This window comes from Polyodon spathula, chromosome 13 (genome assembly GCF_017654505.1).
Source record: "Polyodon spathula isolate WHYD16114869_AA chromosome 13, ASM1765450v1, whole genome shotgun sequence".
Lineage (NCBI taxonomy): Eukaryota > Metazoa > Chordata > Actinopteri > Acipenseriformes > Polyodontidae > Polyodon > Polyodon spathula.
In genome coordinates, this window is record NC_054546.1 from 32,226,044 (window position 1) to 32,244,603 (window position 18,560).

General features: G+C 35.8%; 1 protein-coding gene across 2 annotated transcripts in view; it reads left to right on the plus strand.

Moving 5' to 3' along the window:
- LOC121325823 (transcription initiation factor TFIID subunit 4-like) overlaps nt 1–18,560 on the plus strand; it is an 80,735-nt gene that overhangs the window by 25,838 nt on the left and 36,337 nt on the right. For both annotated transcript variants that reach the window (XM_041268911.1, XM_041268910.1), the window contains 8 exons: nt 1,144–1,233; nt 2,477–2,731; nt 2,987–3,062; nt 4,595–4,709; nt 7,003–7,172; nt 9,956–10,086; nt 14,419–14,544; nt 17,821–17,877. In XM_041268911.1, the coding sequence (XP_041124845.1) occupies nt 1,144–1,233; nt 2,477–2,731; nt 2,987–3,062; nt 4,595–4,709; nt 7,003–7,172; nt 9,956–10,086; nt 14,419–14,544; nt 17,821–17,877 (1,020 nt within the window). The remainder of the gene's footprint in view (nt 1–1,143; nt 1,234–2,476; nt 2,732–2,986; nt 3,063–4,594; nt 4,710–7,002; nt 7,173–9,955; nt 10,087–14,418; nt 14,545–17,820; nt 17,878–18,560) is intronic.

The window sequence follows — 18,560 nt, forward strand, 5'->3', positions numbered from 1 at the left end:
CTGATTTGTCACCGCGAGAGTGATCTAGAGCTCCTGCTTCATTTTTTAAACATCTGTAGGGGTACTGTGTTAATAACCATTGTGTTGAAATGTATTCTTATATCCATAATTACTGTTGGAGCCACTGCTGCCTTTTTACTGTATGTAGGGTGATTTGTTAATTTAGTTTCATTATTATTATTATTATTATTATAATATTATAGTTAACATACGCTTGCCTGTTGCTTTTCTCGTTTTGGTCTCTTAATTTCAGATGTTTATGCATGTTGGTCATGACATAAGTAATAAGTACATTTGTATGTATTATTATTTACTTGGCAGATGACTTTATTCATATCGTGTTTGGCCTTAGCATATTGTGTCCAGTGTTCAACTCCTGGCTAAGAGAACACTTTATTTGCTTCCCAAGGGGTGTCCTGTTAGCCAGAGGCTACTGTACAGTATATTGGGGACCATAGAGTTGTATAGCCAAAGTTTAGTCCCAAGTTTAAAAATGAAAGCAAAAATGCCTATACTGATTCATGAATTGCAAATCAAGATACTGCTACTTTTTCATTACCCTAACATCCACTAATTTTGAATTTAGTCATAATTGGATGCTTTTTACTTCGTACTTTTTTTTTTATTCTACAAAGATTCCTGGGTGTGTCTTGTAGACCAACATTTGCTGAATTTTTTTTAGCTGCAGGTTCACAAGCATCCTCTCACTTTGAAGCTGTCTTTCCTGGGTCTCCTGTGTGTCTGATCATGCAGTAACATTTTTTATTCTGTAGGTGGCAGAAAGACATTTCTTTGTTTGTTTTGTATTTTTTTGCACTGAAAATTAAATTTTGTATGGCAAATTTCAGAGGTATATTTGTTAATATGTTACTGGTAATGTCCATTAGCAATATCTGTAAATGGATTTATTTAAAAAATGGACACGTGATAATTACATATACCTACATTTTGGTCTAAAAAACAAATTTCATTTCTCAGTAGGTCTTGCATAAAAAAAAAAAAAAAAAAACTTTTTGCATTTAAACAAATTCATGCATCTATACAAGCACCTTGGTAAACAGAGATATTGTTCCTTTGACATGCAATGTTTTCCTATTTTTGTTATTTTTATTGAATATTCACCAATATATTCCTTATTGACAGGATGCAAAAATTGAACCTGAAGAATTCACCAATCGACTGCAGACAGAGTTAAAATCATCTCCACAACCCTACTTGGTTCCTTTCCTTAAGGTAATGTACGGTAAAGTTGCTGAAAGTGAGAATGTTTCTTCACTGATAGAAATTAGACTCCCATTGCAAAGCACATTGAGACATTCCAGATCTTACTGTGAGCTTGGTCATACATGAAAAGCTTAAGCTTAGTTGGGGCTGAAACTTGCAGTCCAAGCTCTAGAGTAGCTTATACCTGATACCTGATCTGTCTTTTGAAGTTCCTTTTGTTGTTTCTTTAACTAACTGTATTATACTGATACTTATCAGTCTTGCTTATTACATGGAATAGAAATAAGCTTGTGGTTGTACTTATTTTTTTTATTCAAACAAAACCAGTTCAGTTCGCAAGTAAGAATACTTCAAACTATTTGAACTTGTCTGAATTTTCCATTTTTACATTAAAATATTTTTGTTGAAATATTGTTGCAGATTCATTAGCACGGGTGATCTGATAATGTGTGAATATAAGGTGGTGCCTGTCTGTCTTTATGAACTTGCCTATGTCACTGTAGTGGAATCACAAGATATACGGTGGAACCTCCCTTTGCTGATTTGTTCTAATTTTATATTAACAACTTTAGCCCCTTTCACACTGGCATGCTCTACCCAGGTCCGAACCCACCTGGTGTCATGCTTGTCAGCTAGGCGATTTCACGCTACTTTTGGTAAAACATGTTGACCTGGTTGACAGACGCAAAAACACAAAATGTGTGTATCAATGCCCCGGAAGCAGCTTTTTCTGGACGATTCTATCCAAGCTTCTCTGGATTGAACTGTCGGCTCAAATGTTGATTGGAGCAAATGTTTCTTCATCCCTGCTGCAATCTTGCTAAATCTCAATCAACAAAACTATGGCTAAACTGAATAATTTTTCCTTGCAGAAGTAAAACCTTCACACAGACTTTTTTTTTTTTCGTAGTCTTACGAACGTCCCTCATGCGTTTTGTCTAGCTCGACCCAGGTCAAAGTGTGTCCACCCACATCCTGAGGTGGGTCGCTGTGACCCGGGTACAACCCAGGTACTTGGTTTCACACTAGGCAGGATTGTGACCTGGGTAGCCTAGGTTGGGACCGAGTAGGAGTGCCAGTGTGAAAGAAGCTAACATGCTTTTTAAAGTTAGTCTTCTGAATTACTAGATGAAAAAAAGGCAAACATAAATTTTCATAATACAATTTAGCAATGTTGATAATTGGCCTACTGCACTTTAAATACGTGTTTAGTAGAAGTTATATTTGAATGTTGTTTTTCTTGCTTTAATAGAAAAGTCTACCTGCCTTGAGGCTGTCGCTGTTGAATAGTCAGCAATCTCTGATACAAACCCAACAGCCTGCACAGCTTCAGCAAGCAAAACCAACACCGAGTTCCCAGCCTGTTTCCCTGTCTACGGGGACTGTTCCCACCATTGCAGGAGGCCCAACTGTGAAGATAAGTCAGCCGAACACCACCACCACCACCAGTTTGCCAAATGTTTTGCAACACACGCAAGTGGGTGTGCACAGCCACAGTTCTCCTCTGGTAGGTACTTTGTTATATATATATATATATATATATATATATATATATATATATATAATATATTAAATATAATATTTACCCCCAAGTTATACATTTAGCTGGTAGCATGGCAGAGACTTTTTAAAAAAAATATAAAACTGTGGAAAGCTAAGGGTTTTAATAGCTGCCTTTAAAAAAAATTCACACGATTGAGGTTTTCATTGAAATCTAATTTTTATGGTGTTTAATGTATTAACTAGTCGTTTTTTTCCCCAGACTATTAAAAGGCAACCTGGTCTACAAACAACTCCAAGAATGCCGATGGTGATCACACAGAGCATCAGAACCCAAGGTGCGCTTTGAAACTAATTACTAATAAAGGCAATCCATTTTCTAACATCCGTATTCATGGATAAAAAGGGGGGGGGGGGTCACTAGACTAATGTTGGACCAATAGACCTGTGCATAAATACCCTTAATTTTGTATGCTGCAAAACACAAGGTTAGCTCTTACTGCAAGTAACTTTCTATATAGAGGTCAATGTAAAGAGTCTGACTTTATCCTGAGCTTCTATTACTACAGCTGAGGTATGACATACAGGAGGGTAAAGTCACAACTCTGCATATCCTTCCACTATAGTAACATGCCCATAAACATTAACCCTATAACTATCACTTGTCAAAGTAGACGTCCAAGAAACAAAATAGCTGTATAACTTGATATAGCTGTTTGTTATAGCTATGTATGTAGATACAGAACAAAACTTGTCAAGAAATACATTTTTTGCCAAATAAAACAATTAAACTTAAAGTAGGTTATTTTGAAAAAAAGTGCAAAGTTTCATTTTATACAAAACTGTACACACTTAACTAAAAAAATTAATTACCGCAGGCTTGTTTCTTAACAGTAAAACAAATGTGGTCATGCAAACCTTTACGTGCTGCTTTCTGAATCGATTAGTATTCACTTCTTGCAACGATAGCAATTATAATAATTATAGAACTGTAAGCTCTACAGGAAAAAAAATATTTACCTTATTAAATAGTCTGGTGTGTATCCACATTCTGTCATGCAGATTGGTACTGCTGATTCAATCTGGCCAAATCCAGCTAAGACACTGTAATGTTCCCTTCTGTTTTGCTTTCCCATAGCCATAGAATGTGAGTTCTAATTTAAATTAACCATCATTTAAGAAAAAAACAAGTTAATATACAACAGCGCCCCATCGCTACACTGAGGACAAATCACAGTATAAAACTATAGATATTAAAGGGTAACTAATTTGTGATAATATCAGAATTTGGCACTGTCACCTTTTCATAGATTTTTACATACTTTTCATACTTTTTTTATTTTTAGCTTAGTGTCTTGGATGTACCTGTAAACAAGTTAATGTAAACTTAAATTGAAATCTAGCAAAATGGAATGTGCATGTACACGTATCAAAGTTATCTGTTTGCTTTTTATGAAGCGATTTGTAGTGCAGAGATGTTGTTTTTATGTCCTGAAATCTTAGTGGAGAGAAATTCTAAAAAGATATTCGTGAGTTTCGGCTAAGTAGATGCCTGTTAAAATTAAGTTTGATTTCACTCCGTCTGTCTGTGTGGCTGTACTGAAACGCATCTCGAAGTAGTAGGACATCATTTAAAATAGGAGAGCAGTCCTATTGAAGCACAACAACACCGACAGCATAGTGTACTGGGTGCTACTCTTTTTCAGTACACAAACCTGTAAATAACCAATCCCCATAATGTTTTAGTGTTAATAAGAAAGGTTAAATGTATTTCTTAGATAGGAGTCTGTTTGGGAATTCTGGAGGACAGCTCATGCCAACATTGCTTGTGGTTTTTCTTTTTTCTTTTTTTTTTTTTTTTTTCAGGCAGGCACAGTAGGGAAGGCACCAGTAATACAAGCAAGTAAAGGTCCTGGGGGCTTTGCTGTTCAGGTCTCTGCAAATCAGAAAAACAAGCTCAATGACCCTGGGGGTGGTTCTTTCAGGTACAAAACTCTGCATTTCTTCAGATGCTACAAAAAAGGTACTAGCCAGTGCTGACCACAAGAGGACAGCATCCTATAAGGATGACATTAAGAGGGGGGGAGGTATTCACTTACAATTCTGTCTCAAGTAACCCTTTTTAGGTTTAGTAAACAAAATTAGTTGTAGTATTTAACAAATAAACAATTGTGGATCCGAAAATGGAGAGCCCTATTCTATTATGTTAGAACAATACGGTCACCAATAAGCTAGTCAGTTTATGCTGGGAATAGGCGTTTTTCAGTCTTCTTAAAGTAAGTTTTCAGGTGTAAAGATAACAGTATGGTCTAGGACAGTTTATTACCATATTTTATTTATATACTTTTATGTAAGTGTTTAATAAAAAAAAAAAAAAAAAATAAAAAAAATATATATATATATATATATATAATTTCCTGCAGACGTCTACGTGTTTGTTTAATGCAATGTAATAGATGTATAGAAAGAAATTAAGTAAGTACATTTAAATGTAATCATTCAATCTTTCAAATTGATGGAGCTTTTGATGTAATTATCCAGATTGGAAAACCTTGGCCTCATCTTGTGTAACGCAAATCTACAGTATGTTATTATTTCTAAGACAGGTTTACAGGAGTTTGATCCATTCTTCCCCTTGGCTGTGATGCTTTGTATGCTTTGCATCTTTGTTTGCCTCAGCAACACACATGACTTCAGCTGATACTTAAACAGATGATTTTTAAATTCTTTAATTAATTTGTTACTAGTGCTCAGAGTAGCGCAATGTATATGACAAAAATGGCTAATGGTCTTTTGAGCTCATGGAAACTGGTCCAGTCAGTACAGTACAGAGAGAACTGATCTCTGACTGAGTAGAAATTAGGCATTGGATGTCTCACACACACACACACATTCACTCACAATTTGAGGTTTGGTGGAATGGTTAATTCCCCCTCTGGGAAAGTAACTGCTTGAGGCACTGATTGATAAATCAATAAATCTTTAGAGAGTTTTGTAATTAAGCTGTCAAGCATGTTTGTCAGTTTTCTTTTTACAGGGTTTCAATTTTTTTTTTTTAAGTGAATATGTTTTCAAAAACTGCGTATTTTTCTCTTTTTTTTTATTTTTTTTTTCATTTAAATATTATAGGAAGAAAAAAAAAGAAAAAGCATCCTAGTTTTGATATGTATGTCTGAACAAAGAATTCCGTTTCCATCTTTGCATTTCACCCCCTAACCTCTCCGGAGGACAAATAAATGTCTCTGTGTTGAGCCTGGAGGCAGTGAGCAGGAAACCTGTATTAATCCTCTGAATGCTGACTAGTTTTCCTGAGCATTCCCAGCATGTGTGCAGAATGTGTTAGTAGCTGGGAGGCAAGCTGGTTGATAAAGCAGAACACGTTTAAAAAAAGAAAAAAAAAATGTAATTGTGTTATGACTTCTTGCTTTTTTTGTACTTTATTATTGATATGCATGCACTGTAAATGCTTATTAGATTATTTTGCTGTTTTAATTAAATAGGTTTTGAATACGAATCCAGTTTAATTGCTGAAGTTTGTAACGGCTTAATGCAGTTTAACATACACATTTGGTTAAATCCCACATTAGTTTAAAAAGCAAAACCCTTATTTTAAATATCTATAAAACAATTAATTATGAACTCTCATTTAATGCAAAGTACATCCCCGGATTATTTATAGTACTGCATCATAGCTATATCAGCCACATTATCACCAGTAATATTAAAAGAAAATAATGTTCTCTTATTGCAGTCGACTGCGTGCCTGCCTGTGTGCTCTCTTGAAATCGGCTGATACAATAGTACTTTGAGATGTAGTCTGTGGTACGAGCTGAGGTTATTTGTAAAAACCTACCATTCATTAGAGTAATCAGACAAGAAGGCATGTCTGTTTTCTACTTCAAGAAAGTTCTGTCTTGGTGACTTAAAGATGCAGTACCCCTTACACTTTTAAACAGGTATCAGGAACTTTCTATCCTATGAACCATTTTTTCAGGTGCGAAGGCATTATCTGTGAAATGACGATTACAAAAATAAAAAGTGTCAGGTGATGATCATATTTATAGTCACAGAAGGTGGCCACCTTCAGAGTGACACAGTGGCAAGAAGGCTGCTTGAATGTAAACAAACTGGCATGCCAACAAGCTCTAGTTTCTGGGTGTGCAATGGCTGATTGTGAGACGCTATTTACCTGCCACAGGAACTGGTGTAATTTTATTCTGAAATGTATGTTTTATTGATTGCTAATCAGTGTTTGCGATGGCTGATTCTGTACCGCAGGGATGATGATGATATTAATGATGTGGCTTCTATGGCGGGAGTTAATCTGAATGAGGAAAGTGCCCGAATCCTGGCGACGAACTCTGATTTGGTGGGAACCCAAATCCGATCGTGTAAAGATGAAGCGTTCATTCCTCCTGGGCTGTTACATAAACGAATACTAGAAACAGGTAAATGTTTGAAATGGAAATGTAGCCCCTTTCTATCATATATAAAATAATGTGTATTTTTATGAGATTAACATGATGGTCAGGAATATAATCCTATGTCGGTTTTTATATATATATATATATATATATATATATATATATATATATATATCTATATATATATATATCTATATTATTATTGCGATACCCTATAAGGATAATAATTAAAGTTTTTTATATGGGATTATATTCCTGACCATCATGTTAATCTCATAAAAATACACATTATTTTATATATGATAATATAAAAAATATTATAAATTTGGTCAATTTGAGTTGAATTGATCTTACAGCACAACTGTAGGAACAGCTTGTCTGAAGTAACACCTGCATGGGCACTTTTGTTCTGTTCCACATGTTGTATATAGTTCACAGTAACTTCATTTTAGTGATGTTTGAGTCCAGTACCACGATTTGTATATTGTGGTGGAATGATTACTTAAGTGACAGAGTCGAATAGTCGTCACTTTATCAAAAACATGATTTATGAATATTAATTTTGATGTCTGGATCTGTGTGTTTATTCTTTTGTACCACGTCCGATTTAAAACAATATTGTTCTGAAATATATATTAAAATAAATAAATAAATAATGGAGCAACCACAACAGGGCTTCCGTCCAACTGAAACCGTAAACTTCACAATTACTTTCTGTTTAATTCAAACAGCGAGTTCACTTTTGCAACTCAACATGCAAAAACATGACTCTGCAGCTGCTGCTTTGAAATTGAAGTGTACAATTTGTTGTCTGCCGGTTTCTGAAGTTGATTATTGTTTTTTTTAACGGTTTAAATTACTTTCAATGTTCATTAGAGTAAAATTGATAATATTTTAATATACACATGATACTTTATTGTATAATTTTCATTTGAGTTTCTTCAAGTGCTACTGTGTTCATACAGAAACTGAATATGTTTTTTTTTCTTATGACTCTTATTCTATGCCTCTACTTGTAAATCTGATTAGTTCCAGGTTTAGGCCTTGGTTTATATTTTTCACTGCTTTCACCTAATATAATGAATTCTTCTGTGGCATCACTGCATTTTTTAAAAGCTCACTCTAACGTAAGTTGTAAGTTTGTCCTGCATTCTAAAGCAAGGGCGTTCTGTGAGCACTCAGACTGTAGATCCTGATCCCTTCATAGGATTTTTCCAATTTTATCTTAAAAATCAAAGTATACCACTGTACAAACTTAAGGATCCCGTCCAAAAATGTGTAGATACGATAAAATCCCAACTGAACAATATGTATGTTATGCACTTCTTTTTTAAAAGACTTTTAACGCTGTTAAAATGTTGTTATTATTGACACTTGTCCAAAGTGCTCTGTTTAAACAGTCTGGTGGCATAACTGGGCCAATTATACCTATTAAACTTGCTGAAACTTGCTATCCCTGTTTAAAGACGGGTTATGTAGATCCACCACTTAAAATATATGCTGTTGCCCTAATTCTTCACCTTTTTTATGTTATAATTTTATAATTATAACATAAAGGTTATGCTTAGTTTTTTCAAAAACAAAATATCTTTGCTGCTGTATGTTATATATGACTGGTTGCTCTACTGTTGCCGTAAGGACTAACCTGTTTAAAAATGTAATTCTGTCTTCTGGCTTGAACGTGTGTTTGCCTTGAGTATAAGAACTTTACGGCGCCTCCTGCTGGTGAGTGGCGGTTGGCCACCACAGTTTTGTCAGTGATTGGCTAATCCAAACATGCATCTGACAGAAAGCCAAGGGAGACCCTGAAGCCTGCAAGGTCTCTTAAATCATACCAGTAAAATAACACAAGTATCAGTGAAATGCTCTGACTCATCTGCTTTATATTTATTTATTTTTCTTTGATAGTCAGCACTTAAAATATATAGTCAAAGCCAGATTCAGATTAGCGTTAACTTTTTTCTGCCACAGTAAGCACACACTATGCCTCCTGGTTTGCCATAGTTCTAGTAAAGTAATTTTGGTTGTATTTTTTTCATCGTTATTCATTGTGGGGGATTATGGCAGAAGCTAAGATTTTTTTTTTTTTTTTAAATACATTTAAAAGGATTGTGCTTAATGTAATTTCTGAAGCCCGCTTGTGAAACGTTCTTTTTTTTAAGATTTGAAGATCTGCACAACTTTAATTTTTTAAATTTTATTTAGCTTTTGTATTTCATTTCCAGTTGTACAATATGGTAACAATGAAAACTATTTAACAGAAAACCTATACTACTTTACCAAACCCCTCCTGTTTTGACTCGGCTTTCAATGTTTCACAAGATTACAGTTAATCCCAAAAAAGATCATAAACAGGACCCCACTCCCCTGCTTTAAAAACAACTTTTTCCTAGAAATAGGCCAGTGGGTTCTAATGGATACAAAAACAAAAAAAAGCACAATTGGAAACATTTTAAATATGGCTTGGAGAAAACAAGAGAGAATTTTTTGCTATTTAATTGTCATACTTTCTGTATAGCACACTGTTTTTGCTGGAAGCAATCTTAATTATTCTTGTACAGTGTTCTTAAAGATCCTTGTATGGTGGCCATGCAGTTTATATGTAAAAATGAAAGTGCTATTAATTCACCTTTTTTAAAGATTATTTTTTTTTATTCTTTTGAAAGTTGTTCTAATTAAAATGTAAAAATGTTTTGACCTAGCTGCAATAGCTTATGACCCAAAATCTTGATATAAACATTTTAGAATATTGAACTAAAACTTAAGTGCGGTGTTTTGTTTATGTTTCCTTTTTACTTCCCTTTTAGCTAAAAAGTTTGGAGTTACTGAAGTACCAGTTGATGCTGTCAACTTCATCTCCCATGCAACACAGGAAAGGTTAAGAACAGTGCTGGAGAAAGTGACTATAATTGCACAACACAGAATGGAGACGTGTAAAGTAAGTATATGCTCATCTTTTTTTTGTATATTGCTTGTAATAAACAATAATGCTTGGCATTGTACTTGTTAATTAACTGTATTTGTTAAATGGCTTAAACCCCACACATATAAATTACATTTTGTGGGCTTGTTTCACCAACCAAAGTAACATTAGGTAGTCCAAGGTTAGCGCTAATCTGGGTCTCCTAAAGATCTTTATTCATTTTCCTCTGTTGGGGTTTCTTACTAACGTTCATCAAAATTCATGTCCTCATGTCCAGTTAGCTCTTCATAGCAGTAGGGAATTTGGCTACAAACTTGTTTACAAATTCAAACAAGCGCACAATTGGCAGCGCACAATTGGCAGAGTGCCGCCCGGGGTGGGGCAGGCTTAGGGTAGGCCAGGGTGTTCTCTGCTTACTGCACATCAGTGACCCCTGTAAATGGCTGAGCACCTGCGGGCCTGCCTGCAAGCTCCCCAGAGCTGCGTGGTCCACTGACGCTGTAACTCTGAAGGTAGCTGGATGGCAGGCCTTCAGAGTGAAAAGTGGTGGATGGCTTATGGCACACATTTTGAAAATTGGGTATTTCAAATTGTGGAGAAAATTGGGTAAAAAAAACAACTGGAATCTAAGACCTTGTAAAATATTCAATATATAGTGCCTATAGTAGGTATTCACCCCCCTAGGATGTTTTCACAGTTTTTTGTGTTACAACCTGAAATCTTGATGCATTTAAATGGAATTTGATTTACTTTCCTTTGATTTACACAACCTACTCAACACTTTGAAGAGGCACGAGAATTTTTATTGGGAAACAACAGTTAATGGGGGGAAAAAAAAACAAAAACTCAAATGTCTTGGTTAGATAAGTATTCACCCCCCTGAGTCAATACTTGGTAGAACCACCTTTGGCAGCAATTACAGCTGTGAGTCTTTTGGGCTAAGTCTCTACCAGGTTTGCACATCTGGATCATTCAATATTTGCCCATTTTTCTTGGTAAAATTGTTCAAGCTCTATCAAATTGGATGGGGATCATTGGTGGACAGTCTTGCCACAGATTCTCAATCGGATTCAGGTCCGGACTTTGACTGGGCCACTCTAGGACACTCACTTTCTTGTTTTTAAGCCAGTCCAGTGTCTCTTTGGCTGTGTGCTTGGGGTCATTGTCCTACTGAAAGGTGAATCTCCGTCCCAGTCTTAGGTCTTTTGCAGACTGAAGCAAGTTTTCCCTAAGGATTTGCCTTTATTTAGCTCTATCCATTTTACCCTCAACCCTGACAAGCTTCCCAGTCCCTGCCGATGAAAAGTATCCCCATAGCATGATGCTGCCACCGCCATGCTTCAGAGTAAGGATGGTGTTACCTGGATAATGTGCTGTGTTGGGTTTGTGCCAGACATAATGCTTTGCATTTAGGCGAAATAGTTCAAATTTTGTTTCATCGGTCCACAAAATCTTTTGCCACATCTTTTCAGTCTCCCACATACCTTCTTGCAGATTCCAAGCAGGATTTTACATGGGCTTTTTTTCAGAAATGGGTTCCTTCATGCCACTCTTCCATACAGGTCAGATTTGTGGAGTACCTGAGCTATTGTTGACACATGGACAGTTTCTCCCATCTCAGTGTGGAACACTGTAGGTCTTTCAGAGTTATCATTGGCCTCTTGGCTGCTCTGTTTGGGAGGACGGCCTGCTCTAAGCAGATTCTGGGGGGTGCCGTATACCTTCCACTTCTTAATGATCTACTTGACTGTGTTCCAAGGGATATTAAATGCCTTTGAAATCTTTTTATACCCCTCCCCTGATCTGTGCCTTTCCACAATTTTATCCCAGAGTTGTTTTGAAAGCGCACTGGTCTTCATGGTAGTGTCTTTGCTTTGAATGCATTACCCAACTGTGGGACCTTACAGACAGACACAGGTGTATTTAATCTGAAATCATGTAAAGCACTTTTACTGCACACAGGTGGACTCCAATTAACTTATTGTGTGCATTCTGAAGGCAAATGGTTGCACCTGAGCTTATTTAGGAGTGTCACAGCAAAGGGGGTGAATAGTTATCTAATGAAGACTTTTCAGATTTTTATTTTTAATTGATTTGTCCACACACACCCCCCTCCCCCATTTTTTCACACATTGAAAGTGTTGAGTAGGTTGTGTAAATTTGAAGGAAAAGAAATCCCATTTAAATGCATCAAGATTTTAGGTTATAACACAATAAACTATGAAATTGTCCAAGGGGGTGAATACTTCCAATAGTCACTGTAATACCACTGTGTTAGAAATAAGCCTGCATTTACATAAAAATTTTAGCCATTCCAAGTTTTTTTTTTTTTTTTAGCAATCAACTGACAAAGTATACCTCAATACAAACTCATTTTGAAGTAATACAGCCTAAAATTAATAATATGTTTCTCACTTTTTTTTTTAAATATTAATGTGTTAAAAAAAAAAAAAAAAAAAAAGAATTTAATAAAATTCTCAGATTGGCCCAATTCACTTAACAGGAATATCTCATTTCATTCATGCTCTATACTTATTATTATTTTTTTATTTGCTATATTTTTTTGGAAATAGAGACCTGTGGTGTGTTTGATTTGAATGTCGGCTCATTTCAGAGCAGATGAAAGTTTAAGTGGGTTTGCATCTTGGATTTGAACCGTTGACATCAGCGAAAAATGATCAAACTTGAAACGGAATATAGTTTATGAAAATGCAAGGTATTGCTGTGACTGAGTTGCAGTATCAGCTCAAAATAAAGAAAAGGGAGAGATGACAGGCGTCTGCTTACAAAGGCAATATGAGAATTGAGAACAATACATTATACAAATGCCTGCAGTATTTACCTTTTAAAGGGAAGATTATCGGAATGTCAGAACACTGTGTGAGTGATAATGTAGGGGTGATCAGGCAGAAGTCATTATGATGTTATTATAATTGAACTCCCAAGTTGGAAACTTTCCTTGGAGGCCAAAGGCACAGTGCTGCTTGAAATATAGCATGCGTCTGATGTCAGATCAGGTGGTTTCTATCAAATGCATAAATAGAACTGGTATAAAATGACCTAGGGGGTGGGGGGAACCAAAAAAAAAAACCCCATGTACCATAATTGAATCCAACCCAGCTCTTTTTAGTTGAATGGTGAGATGCTCGTCTTTGAACCGTATATTTTGCGGTTTGAGCTCAGCCATTCCATTCAATAGGCTGAAATGCCAATTCATTACAGTGGTGCCCTAGGGGAAAAATCCTGACCCCTGTGGTTGCAACAGGTCATTTTAAATATCTCCTGTTTTTTTTGCATTATTATAAGCAACAGCATGTATGCTGCTTGTGGGACACGTGACTATCTAAAAAGTCGCTCTTAATCCTTGGGGACAGAGAGTGGTCGCGGTTGCGAATCCAACATTGAAACTCACTCCCTAAGCCTAGGTGGATGCGCACTTGTGTTCACGCTTGGAACAACTTTGATTAAGCGGGGAGAGAATGTAATGAATCTCCTTGTAGCTGCTGATGAGTTAATAATACAGAAATTAGCATAAGACCCATACTTGTCTCTCAGCTGCAGAGCTTGCTCTTTAGTTGAATAGAAAGATGTTCCTCTTCATACCATTTGGTTTGTGTTTTATGTCCAGGCCTTGCCAATGCATTATAGTCTCAGTACCATTGCACAGGTATGGATGCCATTACCCCATCACACTTTAAGCTGATGTTTCTTTGTTTTTTTTTAATTGACTAATTGGATCATCACAGATCTTGTATAAGTCAAATGTAATGAATTGTAGTAATCAGTTACCCTGGGGATGTCAATAGATTTTAAACATTCGTCAAATGTTATGAATCTTTCTTAAACATTTAACCATTGTCAAAGATATGCATGTTAACTGTAGTTTTTATACAGTTGGATACGTGCAGTATGAATATTTATTCAAAGTCTTTTTCCCCGTACACATGAATGTTGTACACATGTACTCTCATTCTCATTAACTATAATAAAGGGACAGCAGGGCTTTTTTTTTTTTACATTTTTTAAAACCGCATGATCCTAAAGTCAACATTTAATAAATTAAACTAAATATAACATAACCTAGTAAAAAAATAAATACAAAAATTAACAAATAAATGTGATCAGACTTTATTACATTTAATTTATTAAAAATAACTTGTGTGATTTGGCTTAATCTTTTTTAAATGATTAAAACCCTTAATATTTTAATTGATTTTACAGGCCATTTTATGAGCACAATAACATGCAGCCTGCTTCAGATGTTACTACTTCCTTAATGTGGAACTGTGATGCATAAAGTTCTGTTTTTCCTAATTCAAATAATGCCCTTTGTCCCCTGTTGAATAGGATGACGAATGGCTTGAACAAGGCTCAGACGTCCGGTCGCAGTTGAAGTTCTTCGAGCAGTTGGAACGGCTTGAAAAGCAGAGGAAAGATGAGCAGGAGAGGGAGATCTTACTGAAAGCTGCTAAGGTCTGTCATTTCAGATAGTTTATTACAGGATCTGCTTTGGGGGTTAAACTGGGTAAGAAATTATTGAAGTTGTTCTTCCAGATTATGCGCAGCAGCACAATAGTTTAGAACATTTAATGACAAATCGCCTAACTTCTGAATTGCAGATGGCTGTGCCCATGTGGCTCTCGTAGAATAGTGGGATAGTTCCTTCTTAGAGAGCAATTGGTGTATTAATGATTTGAAAACTGTGTCAAACTGTGGTTAGCAATAACATTTGCCTAACCCTACTGTTACACCAAGCCTACTTAAGTTTAACTTTTTTTTTTTTTTATAATTTTGAATTTATAATTGAGTGGGAAGTCCTGGATACATTTCTGATTTGGAAGACCAAAGACGTTTAGGATGATTTGCGGTGAAATTGTACATCTCTGCATTTCACACTGGCAATTTTACCTGGGTCCGGACCCGGGTCTTGGCTAACCGGGTCACAATCACGCGTAGCGTGAAACCACGTACCTGGGTTGGACCCGGTTTAACCTGGGTCCCAGTGACCCACCTCAGAATGTGGGTTGACACCCTTTGACCGGGGATGAGCGAGACGAAATGCTTGACAGCCATTCGTGAGCCGACGCAATAACAAACAGCCACGCCTGTGTGAAGATTTAATTTCAGCAAGGAACGTTTCTGTTTATTTTGTTTAGCCATATTCTTGTTGCTTTAGACATACAGCGAGCCAGATTGCAGCAGGGATGAAGCGTTTTCTCTAATCAACACTTGGGCAGGTGTTTCAATCCAGAAAAGCTTGCATGGAAGCTTTAAACAAGCTGCTTCCGGGGCATTGATACACGCATTGTTTACTTGCTTCTGTCACAGAGGTCAACCCTGCTTTATCAAAAGCGGTGTTAAATTATGTACCCAACCTGCATGGCACCGGGTCCTGCCTGGGTAGAGCATGCCAGTATGAAAGGGGCTTTAGCTGTACAGAATTGAGACAACATTTTGTTGAGATGCAGTTAGTGTATTGTTTATCGTGTGGGTCTCAGGAGTCCGTAACTGTGACAAAATACTGGCACCAAAAATCTAAATTCCCTTCCTCCAGAATAAAAAAAAAATAAGCTGTTTAATGGGATCCGCTAACATGTAGAGTAGCAGACTTCAATCCACAGACATTTTCTCTTCAGATTTAAGAGGGTCTGTTCCTTTTAAAGTGTAATAAACATGATTTATCACCAAGAGAACTACTGTCACTACAAGTAATTAGATTTACACTACACGTAATTAGATTTACATGTAATTGTTTAGTTACATCATTTCTGTATACATTTTTGAGTCTGTGCTGTTTTAAACAAGCCTACGGTACATTATTGTCTGAAAGCATAGTTGCATTTAGCTACAACGTTATGTAGAGGTTATCTATCCAATATTTAAGTGACATAAGTCCTAATGTCCCCACTGGCATCGAAGTTTTTAAATCCGGAGGAATGCTTAATTGTATCCAAAAACACGTTGTATGAAGAGTGTTTTTTTTTTTTTTAAACATTGTGATATTTCATCTTGTGACATCCCACGCCAATCTGTGTGGTTTGAGGTTCTGCATTTCAAATGGAGATCATTATGCATTCTTTAAATGGTATTCAAGGAATAATGAATCTTTAAGAAGCATGCATTTAGCGGTTCTTAATAAATATAAATACTTCTCTCAATTATAGTTATTAAACTAACAAATTGCTACACATTTTTTATTCTGGTTAAAGAACCATTTTTAGGTAGCATTAATATCAAATGGATTACAAAAACAGTAACATTTTGTGATTTATTGCGTAGTATTTCTATGAAATACAAAACTTGCACACATATATTTTATAGCCCGATCAGATTCACACTTGAGAAAAGTCCATTAAAATATGTTAAGGGCAAACCTATTATACAATTCTAATTAACTTCACCAGTTTCAATGATCACTTGAACAGTGGTTGAGTAGGTTTGACGGTAGTGTTTAAGAACCGTGTTTGAGAGGTTTTTAAATGTCGATTTATATATTTGTAATAAATCTAAGAGTAATGATCAAGTTCGTCAATTGGAATAATCAATAAGCTGTTCAACAAAACCCTAAAATATACTGAGCATCAAAAGAAACGTGTCGCTTCTATTTGGATAAAATTCACTAGATGTGATTGAAAAATGACAAATTCTGTTTTAGAGCAGTTGCAGTGACTTTTTATTGTGCTGATTAACAATTGACATCACGAAGATGCTGCAAAATGATCTGTCAATCGGTCTCCCAGTTCGTGGCCTGTCATTGACAGAGTGTATCTGGTTATACCCTCTCGCCAGTTTTGAAATTGCTGGCTGTGAACACCCAAGACGGCGAGCCACAGTACGCTGCCCTAGTCCAGCCTCCAACATGCCGATTGCACAAAGGCGCTGCTCTCTTGACAGACATGGCATATTGTTTTTTTCTGCAATTTTTCTTTTATTGCTTTTATTCAAGCCTGTAATTCAACAGCTGAAATCACTCCATATCCAGTGTCCAATCAACTGTCTCACTAATTAGGTAATTAAGTGCACATGCTTCAGTCATAGTCACAAAGAGTGTCATGGTCAAGGATGAATGATCAAGTGATTTCAAAAAGAAACCAAAAACATATCATCAGTCCATTTTATATACCTTTTTTTTTTTTCAAAAATAAGTGTTTTAATAAGTGATAAGTTTCTTTTGATGCTCAGTATACATTTCAAAGGCTTTAAAATGATTCTATTAAGGCCTCTGATTTCAATTATCAAGATGGAAGGTCCTCCTATAAACAACTGTTTTACAAAGAAGCCTGATCTATATATAGCCATTCTCTTCTTGCAGTGGTGTATGCTATTGTACAGCATAATTCCTTCTGCGACTTCTTAAATGTCAATTAAAGAAATGTTTAATACAGATTCAAGGCAATGAATTCTGTCGCATTTAACAGAAGTAAATTCCTTTGATTATTAAGCAATACCGTGCAAATCCATCCTCTAACGACCATGCTGAAGATGCTGGGTTCAACAGAATCCTTAATAAACCCATTTGATTCAAATCTTTTTCAACCCTCTTATATACGGCTGAAGTTTTGTACAGATTTATAGGGAAGAGATCTGAAGGGTTAAAATTGCACATCTTTGATTTTAAGCATTGCGTCCTTGACACGTTGTATCTTGTTCCCTTTTCTTTTCCCATTTTTCCCCATTGCTGCAACATATGAGTAAGTCCGTAAACCAGCTGTTAACCTGTGTTTTTTTTTCTTTTCTTTAACTGTGCAGAGTCGCTCAAGGCAAGAAGACCCAGAGCAAGCTCGACTGAAACAAAAAGCTAAGGAGGTAAGCAGCGTAGAGATCATTACACTTGGCATTTCAAAGCTTGAACATATTAATTTTTCATGTCTTGCTACATATATATCACCATTTAATGTCTGACTTTTAAAAGTTTTAGGAATTAATGTTATCTTTGATGTCTGCATTGGAAATGCATTTTTATCCCTACAAATATTGCATTTTTTCCATATGTTAGACTTCATTTTGTGTAGATTGAGTTTGTACGTAGGTACGTTTGATTTGAGTAGGCTGTGATTTACATGTGATGCAGTTTATTTCCCCAATGCATTCATGCTTAAGGATCCAAAACCAATACTGGTAATGTGTATTAAAATTGAAAGGTTAGGATTATGGCTGTTAAAAAAATCAATGCATATGTAAATCTTTATTCTTTTGATACTTTAAAGAATGTACTATGAAAGGTGCATACCCTGACTGCCTGAAGCCCATTCGGCAGTAGAATATGTATTAATTTAATGTTTTGAGTGTTTACTAGTGTAGGGGTGGAAATAAGGTAACTACTCGTTTATACACAGTGATGGCAAAGTCAGTCTGTCACTTGACTTTGGAATTATCAATTTATTTTATTGAAATAATAGTCCAAGAGATGGTGTTAAGTTTTGTTCTTGACCAAAAAAAACAAAACACTTTCATTGAAACAAATGGTGCCACTAGTTAAGGTAAGGTAC